Source organism: Camelus dromedarius, chromosome 26, assembly GCF_036321535.1.
Source record: "Camelus dromedarius isolate mCamDro1 chromosome 26, mCamDro1.pat, whole genome shotgun sequence".
NCBI lineage: Eukaryota > Metazoa > Chordata > Mammalia > Artiodactyla > Camelidae > Camelus > Camelus dromedarius.
The window spans coordinates 12541192-12562819 of NC_087461.1; the positions used below are offsets into that span (position 1 = coordinate 12541192).

Genomic DNA, 21628 nt, shown 5'->3' on the forward strand with positions numbered 1-21628 from the left:
GCCAACCCGCTTGGGGGCGGGGCGAGCGGTTGAGGCTACACAGTTGAGTGGGCTCAGGTGGGGGTGGAGCGCAGGCGAGAGTCCGGTAGCGGGTGCGAGGCTGCTCCGGCTGTGGGCGCGGCGCTTGGACCCGGAGGCCCGCACTCGCGCAGGCGCAGAGGCCGCTGTGTGGGTGCGGGGCGAGCCCAGCGAGGCCTGGGGCCTGGGCTGAGGGCCAGAGGGGGCGAGCGCCAGAGGGGGTGAGCGCCAGAGGTCTGGGGCTGCGTCCCGAGGCGGCGCTGGCGGCTCCTGGACGCTCCTTCCCATTTCCTTTCCTTTCCCGCGACTTCTCAGTGTGATTTTCTTGGTGAGTTGCATGAGGAGAAGGGAAAACACTGTAGATCCAGTCTGTACCCATCGCATGCGTTTTCCCCTCCGCTGCTTCCCCTTTCCGCTGCTCCGCGGTGATCCCCACGCTCTGTCCTCGCTCACCTTTGCGGCCGCAGGCGTCCCGGGCTCAGCCCTGCCGCTACCTGGGCGAGCGCGCCCGCGCCCTGCCGTCCTCCCCATCCACCTGTCGCCCTCCGTCCTCCCCTCGGCCTCCCGCCTCCCTTCCTCCGGCGCCTCGCCCCTTCTCGCCTGTTTACCTCGTGATTGGACCCCTGCTCTTAGGTCTTGACTTTGTTTCTTAAACAAGCAGCCGAAACCAGAAGAAGCCTTTTAAACGGGGCCTTGAATTTTGCCCGTTTTTTGATGTCCCTTTTTGAAAATAATCTTTCTGAGGTTTTATTCCGTTTGAACCATTTGTTCTTCCGTGAACCTACTTAGGCCCCTTTGACTGCTGAAAGATGCTCAGTTAGAAGCCTTTGCCATCCCGAGGCTCCAAAAGGCATTGTGGCAACATTACCGAGGCCACTGTGCCCAAAGGGAGTGAGGATGCTCGAAGAGAAGAAAAGGCCGATTTTGGTCGTCTCACTGCCAGGGTGCTCTGTGGAGGGATCAAAACAGCATGGTGGCTTAGTTAACTTAAAAGGCTGTGCTGAATGTGTAGGGCCTTTATCATCTTGGGCTGTTAGTGAATTTCGTTAGATAACAGCAAATTTAGTTTCTTTTATCCAGTTGATGAGATTTTAATTCTTATCCCAGGCGTTTAACAAACATTTTATTTCACATGAATGGCACCTTGGGGATGCTCCTGCTGTTCTTCACATCAGATTTTATATTTTTCAAAACGTAATATATGTATATGCCATCTTGCCCTTTTCTTTTCCAATTTGAGTATTTTATGTTTTGGGGTATTTTGCTTAGCACATTTGGAGAAAAATTCTGTTCTCTATATATGCTAAGATTTGAACTAAGGACTCAGAACGATAACACCGTTAGCCAAATGGATAGTCATTGGCCAAAGCTTATACATTTTCTAATTAGAAGGAACGGTTTGGGACTGATTATGCTAATTAGTTCCTTAAAAAACCAACAAGGACAAAGCATGATTTCTTCAGTTAGGAAGCACCAGCTGGTCTTAGCTTGCCTTGAATCTCCTCTGTTAATGAATACAGTAATTTCACTCATGTCATACTTCCTGTGGTTTTAAAAATATGAAACAATTTAAAGTCTCACTGTAGTGTATTTAGTGTACAGTCTTAATGAAGTTATTAAATCATTTGGAAAGGAAACTTTTTCCTTTAGATACTTGGTCTTTAATTCTTTTTGCCTTTGAAAGCATGTTTACAAAGAATATATTTCTAATTATTATAATTCCCTCAACATGGCAATGATGTTCAAGGAAATGCGTATATCCAGTATGTCCACAAGGAATTAGGATTGGTGTACAATCGGAAGTCATGAACTTTTTCTGTTAAGGGCTAGAAAATAAATATTTTAGGCCTTTGCAGGCGACATGGATTCATTGAAACTACTCAACTCCCCCATTATAGCTCAAAAGTAGCCAAAGACAATAGTTAACAAATGACGAATGAATGAGCAGTGTTGTTCCCATGAAACTTAATTTACAAAAGCAGCTGGGCCAGATTTGACCTATGGATTGTAGTTTGCACAAGACCCTTTATATAAATGGTTGTACATACAAATTATATTTTTCTGCTAAAGATTATCTTAATCTACATAGATGAATAAAATGGGCAGAGGTGGGAATATAAATAAGACAATTGGGAGGAAAATAAACCCTATCTAAAGAATTTCTTTACAATATTTTTCTAAGTCAAAGAATTGCAAAGGATGCTTAAAGATTCATTTGAATTAGATACTCAAGACCATTAAGAGAATATCTAATAGCAAAAGACTAACAACAGGAAAGGCTTAGTCAACTTGGGTTCTGAGATGGAGGCACAGATGAGTGGTGAACTTGTAAAATGCTTTAATTGTGAGATCCTTGTGATTACCACGTGGCGCTGAACTGTGGTCCTTTTCCCCCTCCACCTGGCTGTTTCAGTCAGCTGATTGGAAGGCTTTTTAAGAGGATTTTTACTTAGTAGTCAGCAGCAGCAAAGCTTCTAACCTTCCCCTGGTTAGTTTATATTCTAGTATATTTGCATTTTTTTCTTATTACTTATTGGAAAACATTTGATTGCTGTAAAAATGCAGAATTTTTTTTAAAACCTCAGAATATCTTTCTTCATGACTTAATCTAGTCCACTATCTTCTTAAGGCAACAAGGCTGCTGTGTGCCTTACAGAGAAAATGTGTATGTCAGATAAGTTTCATTCAGGCCTGAGTTAGCGTGCTGTTGGCTGAGTTCAGCGGTAAAGAATCACTATGTATGTATATTAAATAAGATGTCTTTAAGTGGAAACACACATAAAATATTATGTATTGATCGGTTGGCAAAATGTTGTGACCAGAAGCTCACAGGAACCTAACCCTGTATTTCCCCTGGGAGCAATGATTCACTATTCACTAATTTGCATTTATGGTGACTTTATGGAACATAACTACCATGAGTAATGAGAATTGACTATATTACCTCTTAAGTAAAAATTCAGTTTTCAGATAAAAGTTATGTGCTATGGGCATTATTCCATCTTCTCTTGTCCTAATTTGCTTACAATGGGTATTGAAACCCTAAAATTAGTTTGTGGCTAAATGTTACAAAACAAAATTTAGTATATAGCTTCTTTATTTTTATTTAAAAATGATAATATTTGTTACATGTTATGGCACTTAATAACTGCTTTCTGCTAGTTTCAGGAAGATTTTTATGATGAAATAATACTGATACAGAATTAATGCATTGAACTGTCAGTTTTCTACTTTGGATTCATATAAAACAAAGGAAGAATTATAGTTACAAAAGATAAGGTGATGTTAACATGCATAATATTTGTCTTTCAGTCTTCTACTTATAATGGAGTTGATGTTAAGCGTTCAACTCACATAAAGTGGAAAGGATCAGATAATAGATTTAGTGTCCATAAAACAAACCAGCTGCTCAGGTAATATACAGTTATTACTAATACAGACATCAGAAAATTATGCGTTGGGAACTGAAAAAGAAGACACTTTGTGATGTTATAAGCAAAGGCCACCTGAATAAGTGAATCAGACTATTTTATACAGTTGCCCTCAAACAGCTAGTGTTAAAGAACAGTGCCAGAATGCAGTTTAATAAAAGAAATTACTGATAAGATTCAAGTGTACAGTTCCTCTGGTCCTTGGTTTACTCTAGGGAAAGGATTACACTGTACATGTCAAAACAGTTCTTGATTCACGGATGAGTATCACTATTTTCTCAGTTTATAAACAAACCAAACCATTAAAAAAAAAAACCTTGTGCCTAGATACTCTGATTGAATTTATGTTTTTAGTCCACCATCACTGAGTGACAGTGATTAATATTACAATATATGTGAATATTTCTATGTGCTAGCCACTATGCTATGTGCTTTGAACTCATTATAAACTCATTTGAATAGCCAAGAGGTACCCATGTGTGGCAGACTTTCTGCACTTTTTACAGTAGATACTATTATGTCCAAATCATGTAGTGATTCAGATGGATAAAACAATTTAAAAGAATAATTCAGACACCCATTTCATATCTTCAGTCCACCGACTTTCTTCCTCTGATCATTAAACATACAGGTAAATCATTAAAATTTTAGGTGTCATTGGGAAAGGTTTATATTTATCATTTGGTTGTATTGTCTTGTGTATTGCTTGATGGCAGAAATTCAGTACTGGTTAGTAAAGTTCTTTTCTATCATAAGATACACGTGTTGAAAAAAAAGACAGTATTGTAATCTTTTAATAATAGGTTTAGGGAACCATGGAAAGGGTCAGTTTATTATTTTTCTGTACTTAAATATTTTCAGGTGGATATTTAAATAATAGTCTATGTGTGGAGTTTTATGATATTATATGCAGTTATGATTAACTGGAAATTTTTTCCACTTAGAGACCCCACTTTTTGCAAAAATTGACTTTGCCTTAGCATTGACAAACTCTTCCCCCTAAGATTGGTTCCTGTGTGTCATTTTGCAAGTCAGTGGGATTTAAACACATACAAACTGAAAAGCCAAATAAGGAAATGTATCCCTTCTCTTGACAGTTCTAATTTAGCCTATAGGTTAAATTCAGTGTTAGCATAAAATGGTCTAAGTGTTTTATTAAAGAACACAGTTTGAATAGCATAGATGATTAGAGTAGTAAATGTAAGTTTTCAGAACACGTTTAAACACACCATCTAACATTTAGTAAGACTTAGTTGCATACTGGCTCTACCACAGAACATGTGAAAAGCCCCACTACACGTCTGTAAATTAGTCAATTTAAATAAACATTGCTGCAGTTATTAAATTGTACTTTATATAAAAATTTGACTTGTCTGGCATACGTTTGTGTTTTAATGGTGAATATATTTCCAAAGACAGAGATGTGACCAGTATGGGGAATTACAGAGTTTCTCTGGATGCCAGAATAATTTTGTCCTCTTATCACTGGAAACATTCTTGAGGTTTTTTGCTGTCACTCTGGAGTCTGGAATTGGAGTTAAGCCTCTCCACTGATGACGTTTATAGGACAGAAATAAAAGTGACGGTCCCATGCAGATAAGGTTGTAGATATATAGTCTTTGACTTTGCTACTGATTATCAATTTTTTTTAAGTATTTGTATATTATTATTTCTTTCACTAGCTTTTTAAAAAATCCTTCAATATGAAAAGTATGTAAGAATGATTCCTAACAGTATGCCTGTAATAGGCACATAAGAAAGAAAATGTCATACCTTTGCCCCATCGTTTGGAAAATTACTTAAGCATTTTATAAGCAAATCATTTTATTCTGGTTTCTTGCTGTGAATTCTTTGACTAAGAAATTCATGAGTAACGCAATAGTCTATCAACATGTTCATATAACTAAAGAGAAGTCAAATGTAAAGAATATTGTTTTGCTTTTTACATTGCAAGTAAATAAATAAATAGCATTCCAACTCCTAATAATCCTTATTTGCATGGGTTATAAACCATGAGACAGTTTCATTACAGGAAAAGAAAAACTAATTTGATTTAGTATCTTTAAAAAAATCATCTATGATATGGCATTTTCTGAATAAAGTTTCCGTTGCTCATACTTACAGATTGTTTTGATTACTCACTGTCTTGAGATTTGAAAAGATTATTAAAAGAATAATATGCAGTATATGAGAATTTGGGTTCCAGTACTTTTTAAAATGTCCCATAAATTTGGAAACATTTTTAACAGTTTATGTACTGTGGGCATGGTTATATGCAATCCTAATGGGGTTTGAACTCTATTGACATTAGTAATCAGATGTCTTTGCTTTGTTGTTTTGTCTTCCTGTTTTGCAAAGGGCTAAAGCCAGTTTCTAGGTTGGCTTGGGCAGAAAAGTGAAGAGAGAATGCTCCACCTTAACCGATGTCAGCATCTGAAACGAGTCATTCAGAAATGTTTTGCTAGTATACATGTTAAAACAGATAAACACACACAGCTGTTTCTTTCAAGAACCTTTGCACTTGCGGAATTAAGGAAGTCATGGCACTCAATATCCTCTCTTGTTGGAGACAAAAATATTATCCTGATGGGACCGCCTGGTGCTGGGAAGACAACAGTAGGCAGAATAATAGGTCAGAAACTAGGCTGTTGTGTCATAGATGTGGACGATGATGTCCTTGAAAAAACCTGGAATATGAGTGTGTCTGAAAAATTGCAGGATGTTGGTAATGAGCAATTTTTAGAAGAGGAAGGAAAAGCTGTGTTAAACTTCTCTGCATCTGGAAGTGTGATTTCCCTTACTGGGTCCAATCCAATGCATGACGCTAGCATGTGGCATCTGAAGGAAAATGGAATAATTGTGTATCTGGATGTTCCTCTAATGGATATAGTTAGTCGCCTAAAATTAATGAAAACAGATAGGATTGTAGGTCAGAATTCTGGAACGTCAATGAAAGACTTACTTAAATGTAGAAGACAGTATTATAAGAAGTGGTACGACACTCGTGTTTTTTGTGAAAGCGGGGCTTCCCCGGAGGAAGTAGCTGATAAAGTGCTGAATGCAGTTAAAAGATACCAAGATGTGGACTCAGAAACGTTCATTTCCACACGACACATTTGGCCTAAAGACTGTGAACAGAAGGTTCCAGCAAAATTCTTTAGTGAAGCTGTGATTGAGGGGTTAGCCTCTGATGGTGGACTCTTTGTTCCCGAGAAGGAGTTTCCCAAATTAAACTGTGGGGAGTGGAAAAGCCTAGTAGGAGCAACTTACATAGAAAGAGCACAGGTACTCTTGGAAAAATGCATACATCCCGCAGACATACCTGCTGCCAGGCTGGGAGAAATGATTGAAACTGCTTATGGGGAGAACTTTGCCTGCTCAAAAATTGCCCCCGTCAGGCACCTGTCTGGCAACCAGTTCATCCTGGAGTTGTTTCACGGACCAACGGGATCGTTTAAAGATCTGTCTTTACAGCTTCTGCCTCATTTTTTTGCACACTGTATTCCACCAAGTTGCAATTACATGATACTTGTAGCCACCTCAGGGGACACAGGGAGTGCAGTCTTACATGGCTTTAGTCATCTTAATAAGAATGACCAGCAAAGAATAGCTGTGGCCACATTTTTCCCTGAGAACGGAGTGAGCGATTTTCAAAAAGCGCAAATAATTGGCAGTCAGAAAGAAAATGGATGGGCAGTGGGTGTCATGTCAGATTTTGATTTTTGCCAGACATCTATAAAAACAATTTTTAAAGACTCTGATTTTACTGGCTTTCTTACTGTGGAATATGGAACGGTCTTAAGTTCAGCTAATTCCATAAACTGGGGCCGACTGCTTCCCCAGGTAGTTTATCATGCCTCTGCATACCTTGATCTCGTTAGCCAAGGATTTATTTCTTTTGGAAGCCCTGTCGATGTCTGTATTCCCACAGGAAACTTTGGTAACATTTTAGCGGCAGTGTATGCCAAAATGATGGGAATCCCTGTTCGGAAATTCATTTGTGCTTCTAATCAGAACCATGTTTTGACTGATTTTATAAAAACAGGACATTATGATCTAAGGGAAAGAAAATTAGCACAGACCTTTTCGCCAGCCATAGATATTCTCAAATCTTCAAACCTGGAACGGCATTTACACTTGATGGCAAATAAGGATGGACAACTAATGACAAGATTATTTAACCAACTGGAAGAGCAGCATCACTTCCAGATAGAGAAGATCCTAGTTGAGAAACTTCAGCAGGACTTTGTAGCCGACTGGTGCTCCGAGGCAGAGTGCCTGGCAGCCATTCACTCCACCTACAACACCTCAGGCTATATTTTGGACCCACATACTGCTGTCGCGAAAGTAGTTGCAGACAAGATGCAAGACAAAACCTGCCCGGTGATCATCTCCTCTACAGCTCATTACTCAAAGTTTGCACCTGCCATCATGCAGGCTTTAAAGATCAAAGAAATCAACCATACTTCCTCCAGTCAGGTTTATTTACTGAGTTCATACAATGCGTTACCTCCACCACATGAGGCTTTATTAGAGACAGCAAAGCAGCAAGAGAAGGTGGACTACCAGGTCTGTGCAGCAGATGTGAATGTCCTGAAGAGCCACGTGGAAAAACTAGTAGAAAACCAGTTCATATTAAAGGTTTCTGAGTAAAATAAGAAATTTTTTCCAGTGATAAGCATTCAATAATAAATCACAAAAGTTGATTTGGAGTGCAAGAAGCATTTTGTTTTTTATGTAAATATGTATGTCTGTATGTAGATCTGTTAACTTTTGGAATTTCAACAGCCTAATCTCTAGATCTGAACATTGTGCTTGCACATGCTCCTTGGATCCCTGATCTAGAAGACAAAAGTTAGCCCAGAGCACAGACCCTTGTGCTGTGCTTTGCACTCATGAGAGATGTATCAGTTTCTAGTCCCTCATCCCCATTTTTAAGTGGACCAAAATACCTGGTATTCAACCTAGCAATTAAAATATTTAAGCATAGCCGTTACGTGGTACATCTGTAACCATTACTGGTTCTCTATTGACTAGAAAGATAATTTACCACTCTAATGGCTAACTTCGATGTAGTAAGCGCATCTATTAAGACAGGGCTAGTGTTTTTAACTCTCCTCAAACCCCATTCTGGACTGTACTTAACGGTGTGTATCCTGTGCCAACCAGATTAGAGAAGTGCTCTGTCCTTCACTCTACACTTTGGATGTTTATAGTTAAGGTGATGTGGTTTGAAAATCAGGACACAAGATTTAAATCCAGGATTTAACAATCAACAGAACTAGTTAGTAGTGGATGCAGAAATAAAATTACTTATCTATTTCAGGAGAAACGCTTTCCAAAAGTATTTGAATAGTCTTAGTAGAAGTATGTTTATAGTTATAACAGTTTTCATGTTTATAGTTATAGCAGTTTTCCTGTATTATTTGGGCTCCATTCCTATATAATTTGTTTACTGTCTCTCTTTTCAATGAACATTGTCTTTTTTTTGGCAACTAAAATCACATACAATTGAAGCAAGTATTTAATTTGTCCTTTGTGGTAACAGTACATTATAACTGTGATTTACATTTGTGAATTTCCTGGATGTTTTATTTCTGACTTAAAGATGATCACTGAAAGGACCTGTTAGTGCACTGGACCACTCTCAACCACAAGATGGCATTCCTAACATAATTTGTCTTTGCTGATAGGGAGGACTTCATTTTCTGGAGAACTACCTCCAAAAAGAAACATACTATAACTTGTCAAGAAAAAATTGTAAGTTTAATAAGCAGAAATAATTTAAAAATTAAAAAAGTTAAACCAATTATGTGCTAACTTTGGCTCTCTGGCTTCTAAAAAAGTAAGTTTAAACCCAAAACTTGAAAATCAAGAGTAGTTGTAAGAATTTCGAGAAAAAAGAAATGAGATTTTAAAATTACATATTAATGGAAATTGCAATATAGTTTTTCATCAAAATAGAGTTTAGAAGGTAATAAATTGTTTTGTTTGAGGTTTTTGTTAGGTTGTAATAGCAATTCACTTTCAAAAACAATCATTTATGGCAAATACTGTTTGAACCCATTAAATCATTTATAAATGTTTTACAATTCAAACTACTCAAAAAGTAGCTGTTTTCATGTGAGCATCAAATTCAAGGAAACAGAAATAATACAGGTTTTGTGCCACACAGGAGCATGAATAAAGTCTATGTATGAAATAGTTATTTGTGTGGGCCCTCTCTGTCTACTGTAACCACTAAAATCACTCGTTTTTTATCTCTTGGAAACTTTAAAGACAAATAGCCTCCTTTAAAATCAGTTTCAGTAAGCCCCTCTGATTCAAAGAAGGTGAAGCCAAGCAAGTTGCCAGTGTCATGGAGTAGGGAGCTGTGAGACACAGGAGACCAACTGAGCATCGGGAGAGCAGTTCTCTGATCAGCTGGCTGCACCGAGACCAGAGCTCTCCATCAGGAAGTTCTCTGCTTCCTACAGAAGGTACATTAGTCCATTTAGCCATTTTCCTTTCTAGATTCTTTGGGTTCTTAGGACTTTTTCACAATTGCCTCGAGGAGTCACTGCACTGAAGTTCCGCATTACTACTCATGAGGTTAGCCTCACAGACGGACTTTATTGAGATTTTAGTGGCCTGTACAATGTGGAGTTGCTAATGGCAGGTTTAATTTCATTTAAAAATATTAGGAGAGTTTATAACTTTACATTACTTAAATCTACAATGAGCTGATTTAAATAAATTCTCGTATTTGGTGAATGAGTCCTAAAATTAGTCAACACCATTTTATAGTGAACTCAGCAGTATCTTTGTAGGGTTTTTAAAAAAAAAAAAAAAAAAAACATGCTTTATTGCCATTTTTCAAAATGGAAACTTTGAGGTAGGGATTCCAGAGCTCATAAGAAATGCTAAAGTAAGAAATACTGAATAAGAAAAAAACTTTGAGGCAGATATTCCAGACCTCATAAGAAATGCTAAAATAAGTAAAAAACAGTAAGAACCACATTGAACAGAAGAAGGTAAAAAAAATGTTTAAACAACAACAAAAAAATTTCCGTGGTACTCTTTTAAGGCACAAAGATTAACACGGGTTAATGTTTAAATCACTCAGTTTTATTTCAGATTAAACTAGGCTTGCTTGCACTCATGGCAACATTATAGTTATAGATTAAAATAACCATATACCCAGCAATAGGTTTTCTTTTGAAGCCATGTAAAAATATTGTTTTGGGCATCCTTGGCCGCACATGCCCCAGATTTGCATTGCATGTTGTAGTATATCATTTTCTTTAAAATTAGAGATCGTCTAGGTTCTCAGTCTGTTTGGTTTGGTTTGGTTTGCAGCATTTATCGCCTCCTGTTCACACTGAGTCCTTCACTGTCTTTCTGTGCTGCTGGTCTTTTCACCTGCCATTTTGGTCAGTTTATAACTTTCTTTTTAAATGATTTTACTGCCACTTTAATGGTCCCCAAAAGCAATTCAGTGATGCGACCTGGGTATTGTTTCTGGTGCCAACTTCTAAAGTAGATTCTCTGGTTTGCTGGAGATTCTTTGGTCCACTTATTATCCTTTTAATAAATTTATGTTAAGCTTAAGCTTGTTAAGAGTGATTTATTTGCAATTAACTACCCTGCTAATACAGTACTAAACAATGGTTTTAGGTAAAACTAGTGATATTGGCACCTACTGGTACAGAGTAGTTAAACATTTTTAAATTGTTCCATGAGACGGAAGTATTTTAGCAAACAAACAAATATATTTAGTCAAATAACTTTAGGAAATGTCACATTCTATGTCTCCTTTTTAAAGATTTGGAGTACATAGTAGCATGTTAGTCCTGCTTTAAGGAAACTTGTTTCAGCTTTGCTTAACCCTTTTATACCCAAATGTATTTGTCACCTGAAAGAAAACTTGTAAATATGTTCAGGACACACTTCAGAAATGTTGGAATAGGTAAATACAGACTGGAGAATTTGGAGAGGTTTATTGGGTCCTCAAGTAGTGCCTCTACACCATTTTTTTTTTTTAAATCAAGAAACAATCCAACCTATTTGAGAGTCAAATGAAAATCAGAAAATTTGTAGGGATGCAGCCTCAGTGGGACTTAGAAATGCGAGGGCTGAAATACATTTAATAATACATTTGCATGTGTGTGTGTGTATATATTTATATGTCTATATCTATTTGTGTATATATACATACATATGAACTTAAATGAGCAATTATTCAATTAAAGAAGTTAGAAAGAAGAACTAATAAGCCTCCCCTCCAAAGATTTAAGAATTAAGGAAAATATCACCAATATTCATGACAATCACATTCCTTCATCAATCATAGCCATAGTTTGACTATGGATGTAAGAGGCAAAAATCAATTAAAGCAGCCTGTGAAAATTGATTCATTACATGCAATTACAGGGAAGAGTATTGTATATTTTATTATCATTTGTAATTTTGTGTTATACATTGTTTAATCATAAAGGTCATAATGAATTTATGTATACACACACACACACACACACACACACACACACTTTTTTCAGAGAACCATTTACTACTACCACACTGAATATATAGCAAACACATGGGATTATCTTTCTAAAATCTCAGAATTTCAGAGTTTCAAAACATTCTAACCCAGGAGTTTTGGATGAAGGACTGTTAACCTGTTCATCTTAGCACAACACAGTTTCTTAATCTAACAGAAAATATGTGCAAGAAGATAGCATTTCTACTGGGTCAAGTGACCTGGTTAAAATGAGTCAACATCCTGGTTTAGTGAAACTTGAGATTATTCATATTTGTTTTGAATTTATAAGGCTCAAGTCAAGTAGTAGAAGTTTTCAGAAAATAATTTTACTTGCCCTTGATATCACCTTTTTTCTGGGGCTAGCTCTCTGTTTGAGATTTTGAATATAATTGGTTGACATAATATTTAAACAACTGCCAAATCAACATGGATCATTACCCAAAAATACATCATTTCTTGTAAATTCCACATCTGCGTAGGGTTGTTCTCTATTAAAGTAATGTAACTTAATCCTAAAAGATTCTAATTGCTTATTTATTCACAATATCCTGTATATTTTCCAGAAAGAGTCATCAGGTCAAAAGGTACCCTTTTTTTTCCTTCAGTGTTATAGCCTACTTGAAGAAATATAGAACATCTTTTTCTTAAGAAGAGTTGAGTATAACAATATTTAACTGGCAGCAAAAAGAAGGAAAATATTAGTTTAAATCGGGTCAGGAGCATAAAATTTTTACTGGCCCGAAGTCATACCGAAATGAAATGAAATTTTAGGGAGAAAACAATCAAAGCTAAAATATCCTTTGAAATATGCAGGTCATTCTTGTCAAAGAGGAAAAAACACATGTAGGAGCTTTGTAACTTTGAAAATGATTACACGTATATTATTTGATTCTCCCAAGACCTCAGAAAGGGAGATGGTCACCAGAGTGAGCAGTCCAGAAAATAAATTTTGTTCATGTACACAAAGTTGATCAGATTTAGAGATTTTGAACTTCTGATAATCACACTTACAAGTTACTATACAAACTGCAATGTAAATTTATTGATTTATAATGGTTAATATATTTTTCCAGTGACCACAGATTTGGTCTTCTCCACCCAAGACTCTCCAATCCTTATGTGAAGATATCTAAGAATAATCAGTAGTTTATTTGGCAAACCAAAGAGAGAAGCAGAGTTTTCAGGGATATTTTATTCACATATTACTTTATATAATTTCTATGGGTACAGTTACTAATACTGTCTTAAATTTTGAAAGAACTCAGAACAGTTTTTTTTTTTCCAGTAGTAGTTTTATTTTCTGAGACTGTGCATTCAGGAATAATCCTGCAATCCTAGTAGGTTGATTTCTGAAGTGAATGCCATTTTCTGACACTGGAATAGAATGGGACAGTATGATTTTAAATGCACACTTTTGTTTCAAGCTATATTTTTTTAATAGTTCCTGAATGCATCCTTTTTTTGTTGTTGTTGTTGAGAGTAAAAGCATTAAAAGAAAAAAAAACCTGCAAGAGGTTGTGGAGCATCCTTAAACAGTGCTATGGAGAAGGGTTTATTAATTATTATGATTCAATCTGTCTGTTTTCTTCACGGGAAAATGAGAAATCTCCTCGTGGTACAATCAGAATGATGCTAGAAGCCATATCTTTGCAAAGCCAAAATCATCCATTAAAACTTAAGTACATTGTATCAAGTCCAGAATTAATCTTACTGATAAAAAAGAGGAATTCAGGATCACTAGTATCATGGGCTTTTTGATGAAAGCGTATGTCAATCATTAGAAGTATCACGTCCATATCCCAGTGTGGTTAGTAAGCTCTAATTCCCTAAGTTAAAGGTTTTCTTGCATCTTACAATCTTTATAATTTCCCGTATGCTTTAGAGAGACAGTTCTGGACCTGGATCACCTGTAGCCTGACCCTGGTTCCAACACCAGCTTAAGACCCTGAGAAAGTTATTAAATCTTCCTGTGCGTCATCGTCCCATCTACAACATACGGATAAAAATACCTGCCTGGTTGGGCTGTGAGGACAACATGAGATAGTGCATATAAAGCACCACAACACTTTGCTTTCTCCAAAAATATGACCCTTCCAAAGGATGAGCCTAAAATAATTTTGTTCCATAAAACTGAAATCTCACTATACCTTTCCTTAAATAGATTTACTTTTTAAAACCAAACTATTGTGTTGTATTCTAGGCAAAATGTTTATTTACTGAAATGCCCAAGGGTCTTTAGTAAATGGTTACTGTACTTAAAAGTAAGTCCCATATGTTAGTTTCAATATCCTAGAAATTCACATTTAAATAGAAGCTATTTCATTTAGGTGGAAAAAAAATGACAATTTGTCATTTGCAACTTTGGGCCAAACCAGTAGACTCTCACTTTGCTTTTCACCAACTAAAATTAGTTTTTGGCAACAAGAATTGGGGTTATTGACTCTGAAGCTGCTGGCCGTATAAGTTTTTATCTATCCAAATTCTTACATTTCAGGGAACAGAAAAACCCAATTTTTCCTCTTATAAGCTTAATCCAATGTAAACACAAACTTTCCAAGTTTGTTCAGGGATGCTAACTCCTTTCTTGTTCAATGTTTCCATGATGAAGCTCTTCTTGGATGTCAGCGAGCAGGACTAAACCTCAGGAGCATGTGAGGCCACTCAAAAATGCTTCATTGTCTTTCAGTCTTTCTGGGCCACTCAGTATTTGATTATCCAGACTAATTGTGGGCAAGAAAAGCATGAATAATCAAATTGTACAGACAAGCTCTTGTACCTTATTTTGGCCGACGACTTCACCCTCTTCTCAAACCTTTTTTCCAGAAGAGCTAACAAGGAAAGTAGAAGCTTTGTTTCCTGTCTCCGCTCAACTTCCTCTGTCTTTTCAAAGAAGTATTGACAAATGACAAGCTGTCCTCCTCCCAGTGTCCCCTTCCTTCTGCCATAAAGTAGTGCTATCAGCAATATGTCTAGGTAATAATTCCTTGCCTGTTCTAGAACTTTCTGCTATAAAAAGGAAAGCAAAACTTGAGCTTGAACTTGGCTTCTGGTTCTTCTTTTTCTTGATCATTTTCCAACAATCTTAAAGGCTATTTTCCTCCTTCTTCCCATTACAGGATTTCTGGCTCCTCAGAAGTAATAATGGAAATAAACATTTAGCAGATGGTCCCCGCAGCTTCCCTGACATACACACTTAAGCACAAAAGGAAAGCATATATAATAAAGTTGATTAGATCTTGCCTTTATTTTATTTCTCACAGAATATTCTCCTGGTCACATTTGTTTGTTTGTTTCTGCTTTTTATTTCCGTGGTCCCTTACACACAGTTTCTGAATCATTCTCAAGGTCAAGACCCTGTACCTCCTTTTGCCCCATCTCGGCACCAGAGAGAAACGTGGATGGACCCTAGTGTCAGCACTAATGGCTTTGCCACAACAAGTCTGCAGAGGATCTGTGGGGACAGTTAGGGAGTGTTCCCACATCTGCATCTGGTTCTCTCGTGAAACTGGAGGTCACAGGGTGGAAGTTAGTCAAGGAAGTATCAGCAACAAGAGGAGGAAAGAAAGAACTGAGAGACTGTACTAAGGGCTTTTCACTGATCAGGGGGAAAAATCCTAGAGTTAGAGGGACAGAAAATACTCGTGGGTGAAGTGGTCTGTATGTTCCTATTCCCACAAAACTTTGCTGGGTCCTTTCCTGAAAGTTCAGGAGAGATCACTAAACTGTTGAAGTGAACAGGGCAGAAGCAGGGGTCTTGAGGAGCAGAGGACAAACCCAATTCACCATTCTGTTTAACACCTACCCTGGTGATGCTCTGAAATGACTCTGTGATTCACTGTTGTGACACCTAGTGGCTGAAAGCCATATCTGCATCAGCCACATACATATTTACAAAATGTTATTTTTGATTTTTAAAAATGGAAAAAATAAAACTTACATTGAGCTGCAAGATCACAGTTTAATCACCCAAGAACAGAGCAGAAAGCCAGTTGTCTTTATAATTGACTTGAAAGCTACATTCCTTAGAATTCTCAGATAGGATGTGCAGAGATATTAAATCCTGGCAAGGTCCTTGACTACACGATATCTGTCATAGGGGCTAATGAAATAAGTGAGAAACTGTTCCCTTAGTTTAACAATCTGATAAGAGAAAGGAAACAAAAAGTTAACCTAAATCAAACCTTCTCATCTGTAAAGTAAGAGGCAAGTAGGCTAAATAAAGGCTAAGTCCTGTAGGTCATGACAGTAGATGAGCTCACTTGGGCCTTTCAAATGTTTCCTTCTTCATATCTCGTTTTAAGTACTAAGTATTCTTGTATGTTATGGGACAATGCATAACAGTGAATGGACATTTTAAAATCCTCATACACATTCACCTAGTGAATACACTTATACTGATCATGGGTTTAATAACTGGAGAAAATAAAGTGGGAGGAATCCCATTTTCAATTAGGTGCCAGTTGTCTACCATCTTCCACTCTCAATGGTAGGTAGCAGCTACCTCAGTAAAATTAGGTGACTTAAGGTTCATAGGACAATAATAATGAATATTAACAATATTATCTGGCTTTCTTTACTGTGCCACAATTTATTTAGCCAATTTTCTTTTGTTGCACACTCGGTTGAAAATATTTTGACTGTTGCAAATAACCCTTCAGTGAGCATCCATGCACATAACCCTCTGTATCCAGCACTGATACTTTGTTTTTAGAATTATAATGAAATATTTGAAAGGCATAAATCATTAAAAGAAACCTCAGGTACCCACAATTCAGTTTAAGAATTTGATCTTTACGGATATAGTCGGAGCCCCCATGCATTCTTCTCCATTCCATCTCCTTTCTTATCCCAATGGTCATTTTATCCTGACGTCAATGTGTATTACTTTTCCTCATTCCTTTATACTTTCACTACATGGTGTATATTTCTAAGCTGCCCATATATTACCTACTTAATGTAACTTTCTCTGGTTGCAAATGTAATGCATGCGCATTGTGAAAAGGTTGCAAATACAGCAAAATATAAACAGAAGTACAACTAAAACTACAAATAAAATTATTGCCCCAAACACATTATGAAATACTGACCATCTGTTAGTATTTTGATCTATTTTGCACTTCTTATTACATACTTTATAAAATCAATTGGGTTCAGAACAATTGCTTTAAAGTGAAGGGGGCTGTTTCATTTACCAGGTGCTTTTGTTTCCCATATTCCTCAGTTTCCCCTGCATCCCTGTCAGGTAGGTGATGGATTTGTATCTCCATTTTGGAGATGAGGAACAAAGGTCCTGCGAGATGAGTCACTATCTCAAGATCTCCCAGCTCTCAAGTGAAGGAACCAGAACTCACATCTGGATCTTTGGAGTCCAATTCCCGAAATTTTTCTGTTAAAATATCCTGTCACCACCATTGTCCCTCATTGAAATCTCCAAGTATCAATGATGGCTCTTCTTCTCACTTCATCTCTTTGCCCTTTTGTGACCTCTTCAATTTAAGTGACAACTTCCATCTTTATTTTAAGTTGATTTTGCCTGTGTGCAAGGCTTGAGTGGGGAGGAGAAAAACAGTGTAATGTATGTTAGAGGCCACATCTCAAAGAAACGGTCCTGGTTCGCAGCTGTTACTGCCATCACCCACCTTGCTTCCCAGCCAAGGCCTTATTCTGAGGAACGGCACAGGTTTCACCTGCTGTTGTCAGAAAGGTCCACGCTTCCAAAACGTGCTTAAATTGCTCTCATGTAATAGAATCTATCTGCATGGACATGAGCTCCAGGGAGCAAACAAACTGGCTGAAAAAAAAAGGGGGGGGGGCGTATTTCCATTAAGATAACTCTAGATTTGGTCTAAATTGGAATAACAGTCAGAAGATTCCACAGACATACTGGTGATCCAAAAATTATCTTTTGGGGGGGAGATTTTATTATATTCCTTTATGAATAGCTGATAAAAGGGCACAGAGAAGCTCTTTTACGTATCTATTCAGCTGCTCTTTTTTTTTTCACTTTCACTGAAGACGTCTCAAAATATTGTGATTCATCCATCTATTCCCACAGCACTGCCAACCTTCTTTACTATTAGAAACTCAAATCACCAACTAAAGCATCTCCAGCACGTCAGGTGTGAAGACGACCCTGGAAGTTCTCACGGAACAGTTATTTTCTGGTGATTCTGGTGATTTCAGGTTTATTATACTGCTTGTACACAAGAGTGGGTAAGGCTGTTGTATCATCATCCACTGTCATCACTGTAGCACAGGTCGTGCAGCACAGGGTAACTGCCGTATTCCTGGCACTGTCTTTAGGCTCCTTTGAGGACATTGTCATCTCCATTTTACAAATGTGGAAACTGAGGCTCAGGGCAGGTTATCAGCTAGCCTGAGTTCACCTTAGTAAGAGATAGAGTCAGAACAGGAATGCAAGTCTGTCTGAAATCCAAGCCTGAGCTCGGCAGAGCTTGGTACATTTGTGAAGTCCTAGTAAGCAAACTGTCATATGAGCCTGGGGGAAGAGTCATTCATTTAGGGGAAATTAGGGATTTAAGGAATGCCTTGAAAAGATAGAACTTCTTGGGTATCACTATCGAGAATAGGGTCTGGCACATGATAGCTGCTCAATAAATTTTTGCTGAGTAAGACTGCAAAAGCGTGATATTCTGAGAGATGTGTCAGCTCTCTGGAGGACAGAGGAGTAATATAACAATCACTACCACTTGGGAGCAAAACCAAGTACCGCCTGCTGTTAACTGCAGATTACAAGTCACCATTACACACTCAGAAGGCAGGGTCTCTACTGGCAGCCCCAGGGTCTCCTGGTTGACTTGCTTTTGTGCAAAAAGAACCTCACAGACAACACTATTTCCAGAAACCCCTTATCTTCTCACTCTGCACACCTGATCACTCTTCTCTGGCACAGACGGGTCTTTCTTCTGTTCCCTCAAATTGCTGCCAAGGGTCCTTTGTGAAGGAACAGAAAAGTTAAGTAAGCCTTTTTTTTTTTAAATTGACTATTCTGGAACGTTTGAGGAAAACCTTGGGCTTTTATAGCCACTCCCTGTCTGGGAAGTCTCAGGTCAGCCAGCCTCTGGCAGATTTTTTTCCTTCTGTTTTTTTCCCTCCATGTGTCCCCCCTGAGTGTGTAGCCCTGTTTCCTGAGGCAGGAATTTGTCTGTGCGAGAGGTCAGGGGTTGATGGCCCCTCCGGAGCCAGCTTTGTGACAGCTGGTGACACAGCAGGCCTGGCCTCTTCTGTTCCTCATGGTTGACACTTGGTCCAGAGCAACGTGTTGGTAACGGCACCGGCCCTCATCAGGCCTCTCGCACGACTGGGCACAGGAGACAGGCAGTGACTCACATCGCGGAGGGAGACAGCCCAGCCACCTGGGCCGCAGGATAGCGACGTGACTGGAGGGGCGGGGAGAGGAAGCTGCCTGTCTCCCCAGTCCCCCAGGGTCTCCACCATCTCCCCCCTCCCCCCTCCCAGGCTTTCCCTGGAACCAGACTCCAGCCCACAGGAGGTGTGTCTTCCTCTGTACTTGGCTTGCTCCTCCCTCCTCTGCGCTTCTGCCTGCCATTCCCTCTGCCCCCCATGCTCTTCCTGCACGTCTATATTGGTTTGCTCTTACTTGTGCTTCCAAGCCCCATCAAACGTTTTCTCTCCTTGGAAAGCTGCCTCTGCTCCCCTTGGGGACTGGGAAGCCCTCTGTGCAAATCCACAGTCTGTAACGCAAGTGTTAGATTGTGTCACAGCTTGTGTGTATTGGTTTCAGCAGATAAGGATTACCTGAGGGCATCTTTGGATCCACTTCTCCAATCAGGGGCTGATACAGAACAAACACTAAGTGTTCATGGGCTGACTGCGGAAGGAAGCAGATGCACCGCGCCAGGGACATGCGACACTGGCTTCATAGGCAGATGATTTGGGTCCAAAATCTGTAGTACTGAAGAGTCTGACATCCCCAGGCCCCCTAGAGTGAAGAGAAGGCCCCATCTCTTCACTCTACCCAGAAGGATCATTGCCACGTATCTGTGGTAGGAGGGGTCCTCTGACTCCCAAGCACAGGGATTGCTGTTTGAAGGTTACGGCATTAGCAGATCTCCTTGGCCGTCATGTCTGCATGTGTCAATAAGAATTTATAAACCACCTACTCAGTGCTCAGCTTTACAATAAATGATGTGGAGGCTCCCAAAGAGGAGGAAGATATACCCTCTACTCCTGTGGACCTTAAAACCTAGTCTGAAAGACCATGTGGCTGAAATGAGAACCTGTCCATCAGCATTGGCTCATCCCTGGTTGCTCAGGAGAATCATTAAATGTTTTTAAATGAAGAAAATCCTGCTTCCCATTTCCCTGGATCTTCCTATATAAAGTTGCTCACGTTAGAAAATCAACGGTTGTGTTTAAGAGAACCAGCTCTTGAATTTCAGCTCAAGGTGTTGGTTCACCAGGCAAGGTGATGGTTTGGGCAGGGGGGAAGGAAGAGATGGAGGCAGAGAGTGATCAAGAGATGCTTGGAGTAGTTTGGCAGGAGACCACAGAGGCCAGAGGAGGTTGCCACAGTGAGAATAAAACAGAAGGTGGGGGGGTGGGCAACACAGCAGTTCCCAACTTCTCCGAAGACCATGTGTAACTCCTGAAGGAGGAGGGAGGCTGGAATTGTCCCAGGATAAAGTGAGGGTATCCACAGAAATGGAACCCCAAGCAAAGAAGGGATTTTTCTACCGCTGAAGGCCAACATTCTGTTTGAAAGTGTATGTGCTCAGATTGTGTTTAGACCTTATTTGGCGATACTCAGTTTGTTGCATGCTAAGTTGCATTGACATATGGCTTATGCTTCATGGTTTTGGTGATTATCTCCAGGCAACCAAAAAAATGGAGTTATCATTTCCCAGAATTATTTAATCATTAATAATAATATTAAATAGTGTTTATTATCATTAATTTAATTATCATCATTTCTGGTCTTGAGTTATCCTACTGGGCCTGCATCCAACAACAACAAAGGATTGTATTTCTAAACAAGAATTTGTATTTTAAAATATTGTTATTGCTTTTAAAAAGAATAATAGTCACCCAACCTTGGCCAAACCTTACCAGAAATAAGGAAATCAGAGTTGTTTATCACTGTTGGACATTCCGAAGGGCAGACAATTCTGTCTTTATTTTGAGCTAAACTCTGATTTGAAATGAGATGAAATTATAGAACAGGTATTTACTTTATTGTGATATTTTTGCCCTCTAAGCTATTTCTGTCTTAGGCTGGACTCATAGATACACAGTATTTTAGGAAAGGGGGGAGGTCCATGTCCTCCTGAAATTACATACAGAGTGGGGCACACTGGCAGCCCTGCCTGGGTGGCCGGCTGCAGGGGTGCCTGGGCTTATTTGTTTAGCCCAGAATAAGCCCCCTATCCCCAAGCAGAGCCCAGCCATCATGCCTGTATATCAAGGCCAGCCAGGTGGAGACACAATGCTGTCAGAGCCTTTGTTTCAGATCCTGCTCTCAGTGCTCAGGTGTGTCCGCCTGTCTGTGCCTTGACTTCACGTCAGCACCGCCCAGCGATGGAAAAGGCATGTGGGATAATGGTCATGTTTGTAGAGCCAGGGTGTGTCACAAGGACTTCCAGACAAAGGGGTCCAGAAGCTCACACATTCCTAA

General features: G+C 38.9%; 1 protein-coding gene across 1 annotated transcript; it reads left to right on the forward strand.

Annotated features, from left to right (window-relative positions):
- Window positions 1-56: 56 nt before the first annotated feature.
- Window positions 57-9653, forward strand: THNSL1 (threonine synthase like 1). The gene is made up of 2 exons (XM_010981961.3): window positions 57-346; window positions 5808-9653. Exon 2 carries the CDS (start codon window positions 5856-5858, stop codon window positions 8100-8102), a length of 2247 nt encoding a protein of 748 aa, XP_010980263.2. The 5' UTR covers window positions 57-346; window positions 5808-5855; the 3' UTR covers window positions 8103-9653.
- Window positions 9654-21628: the final 11975 nt, after the last annotated feature.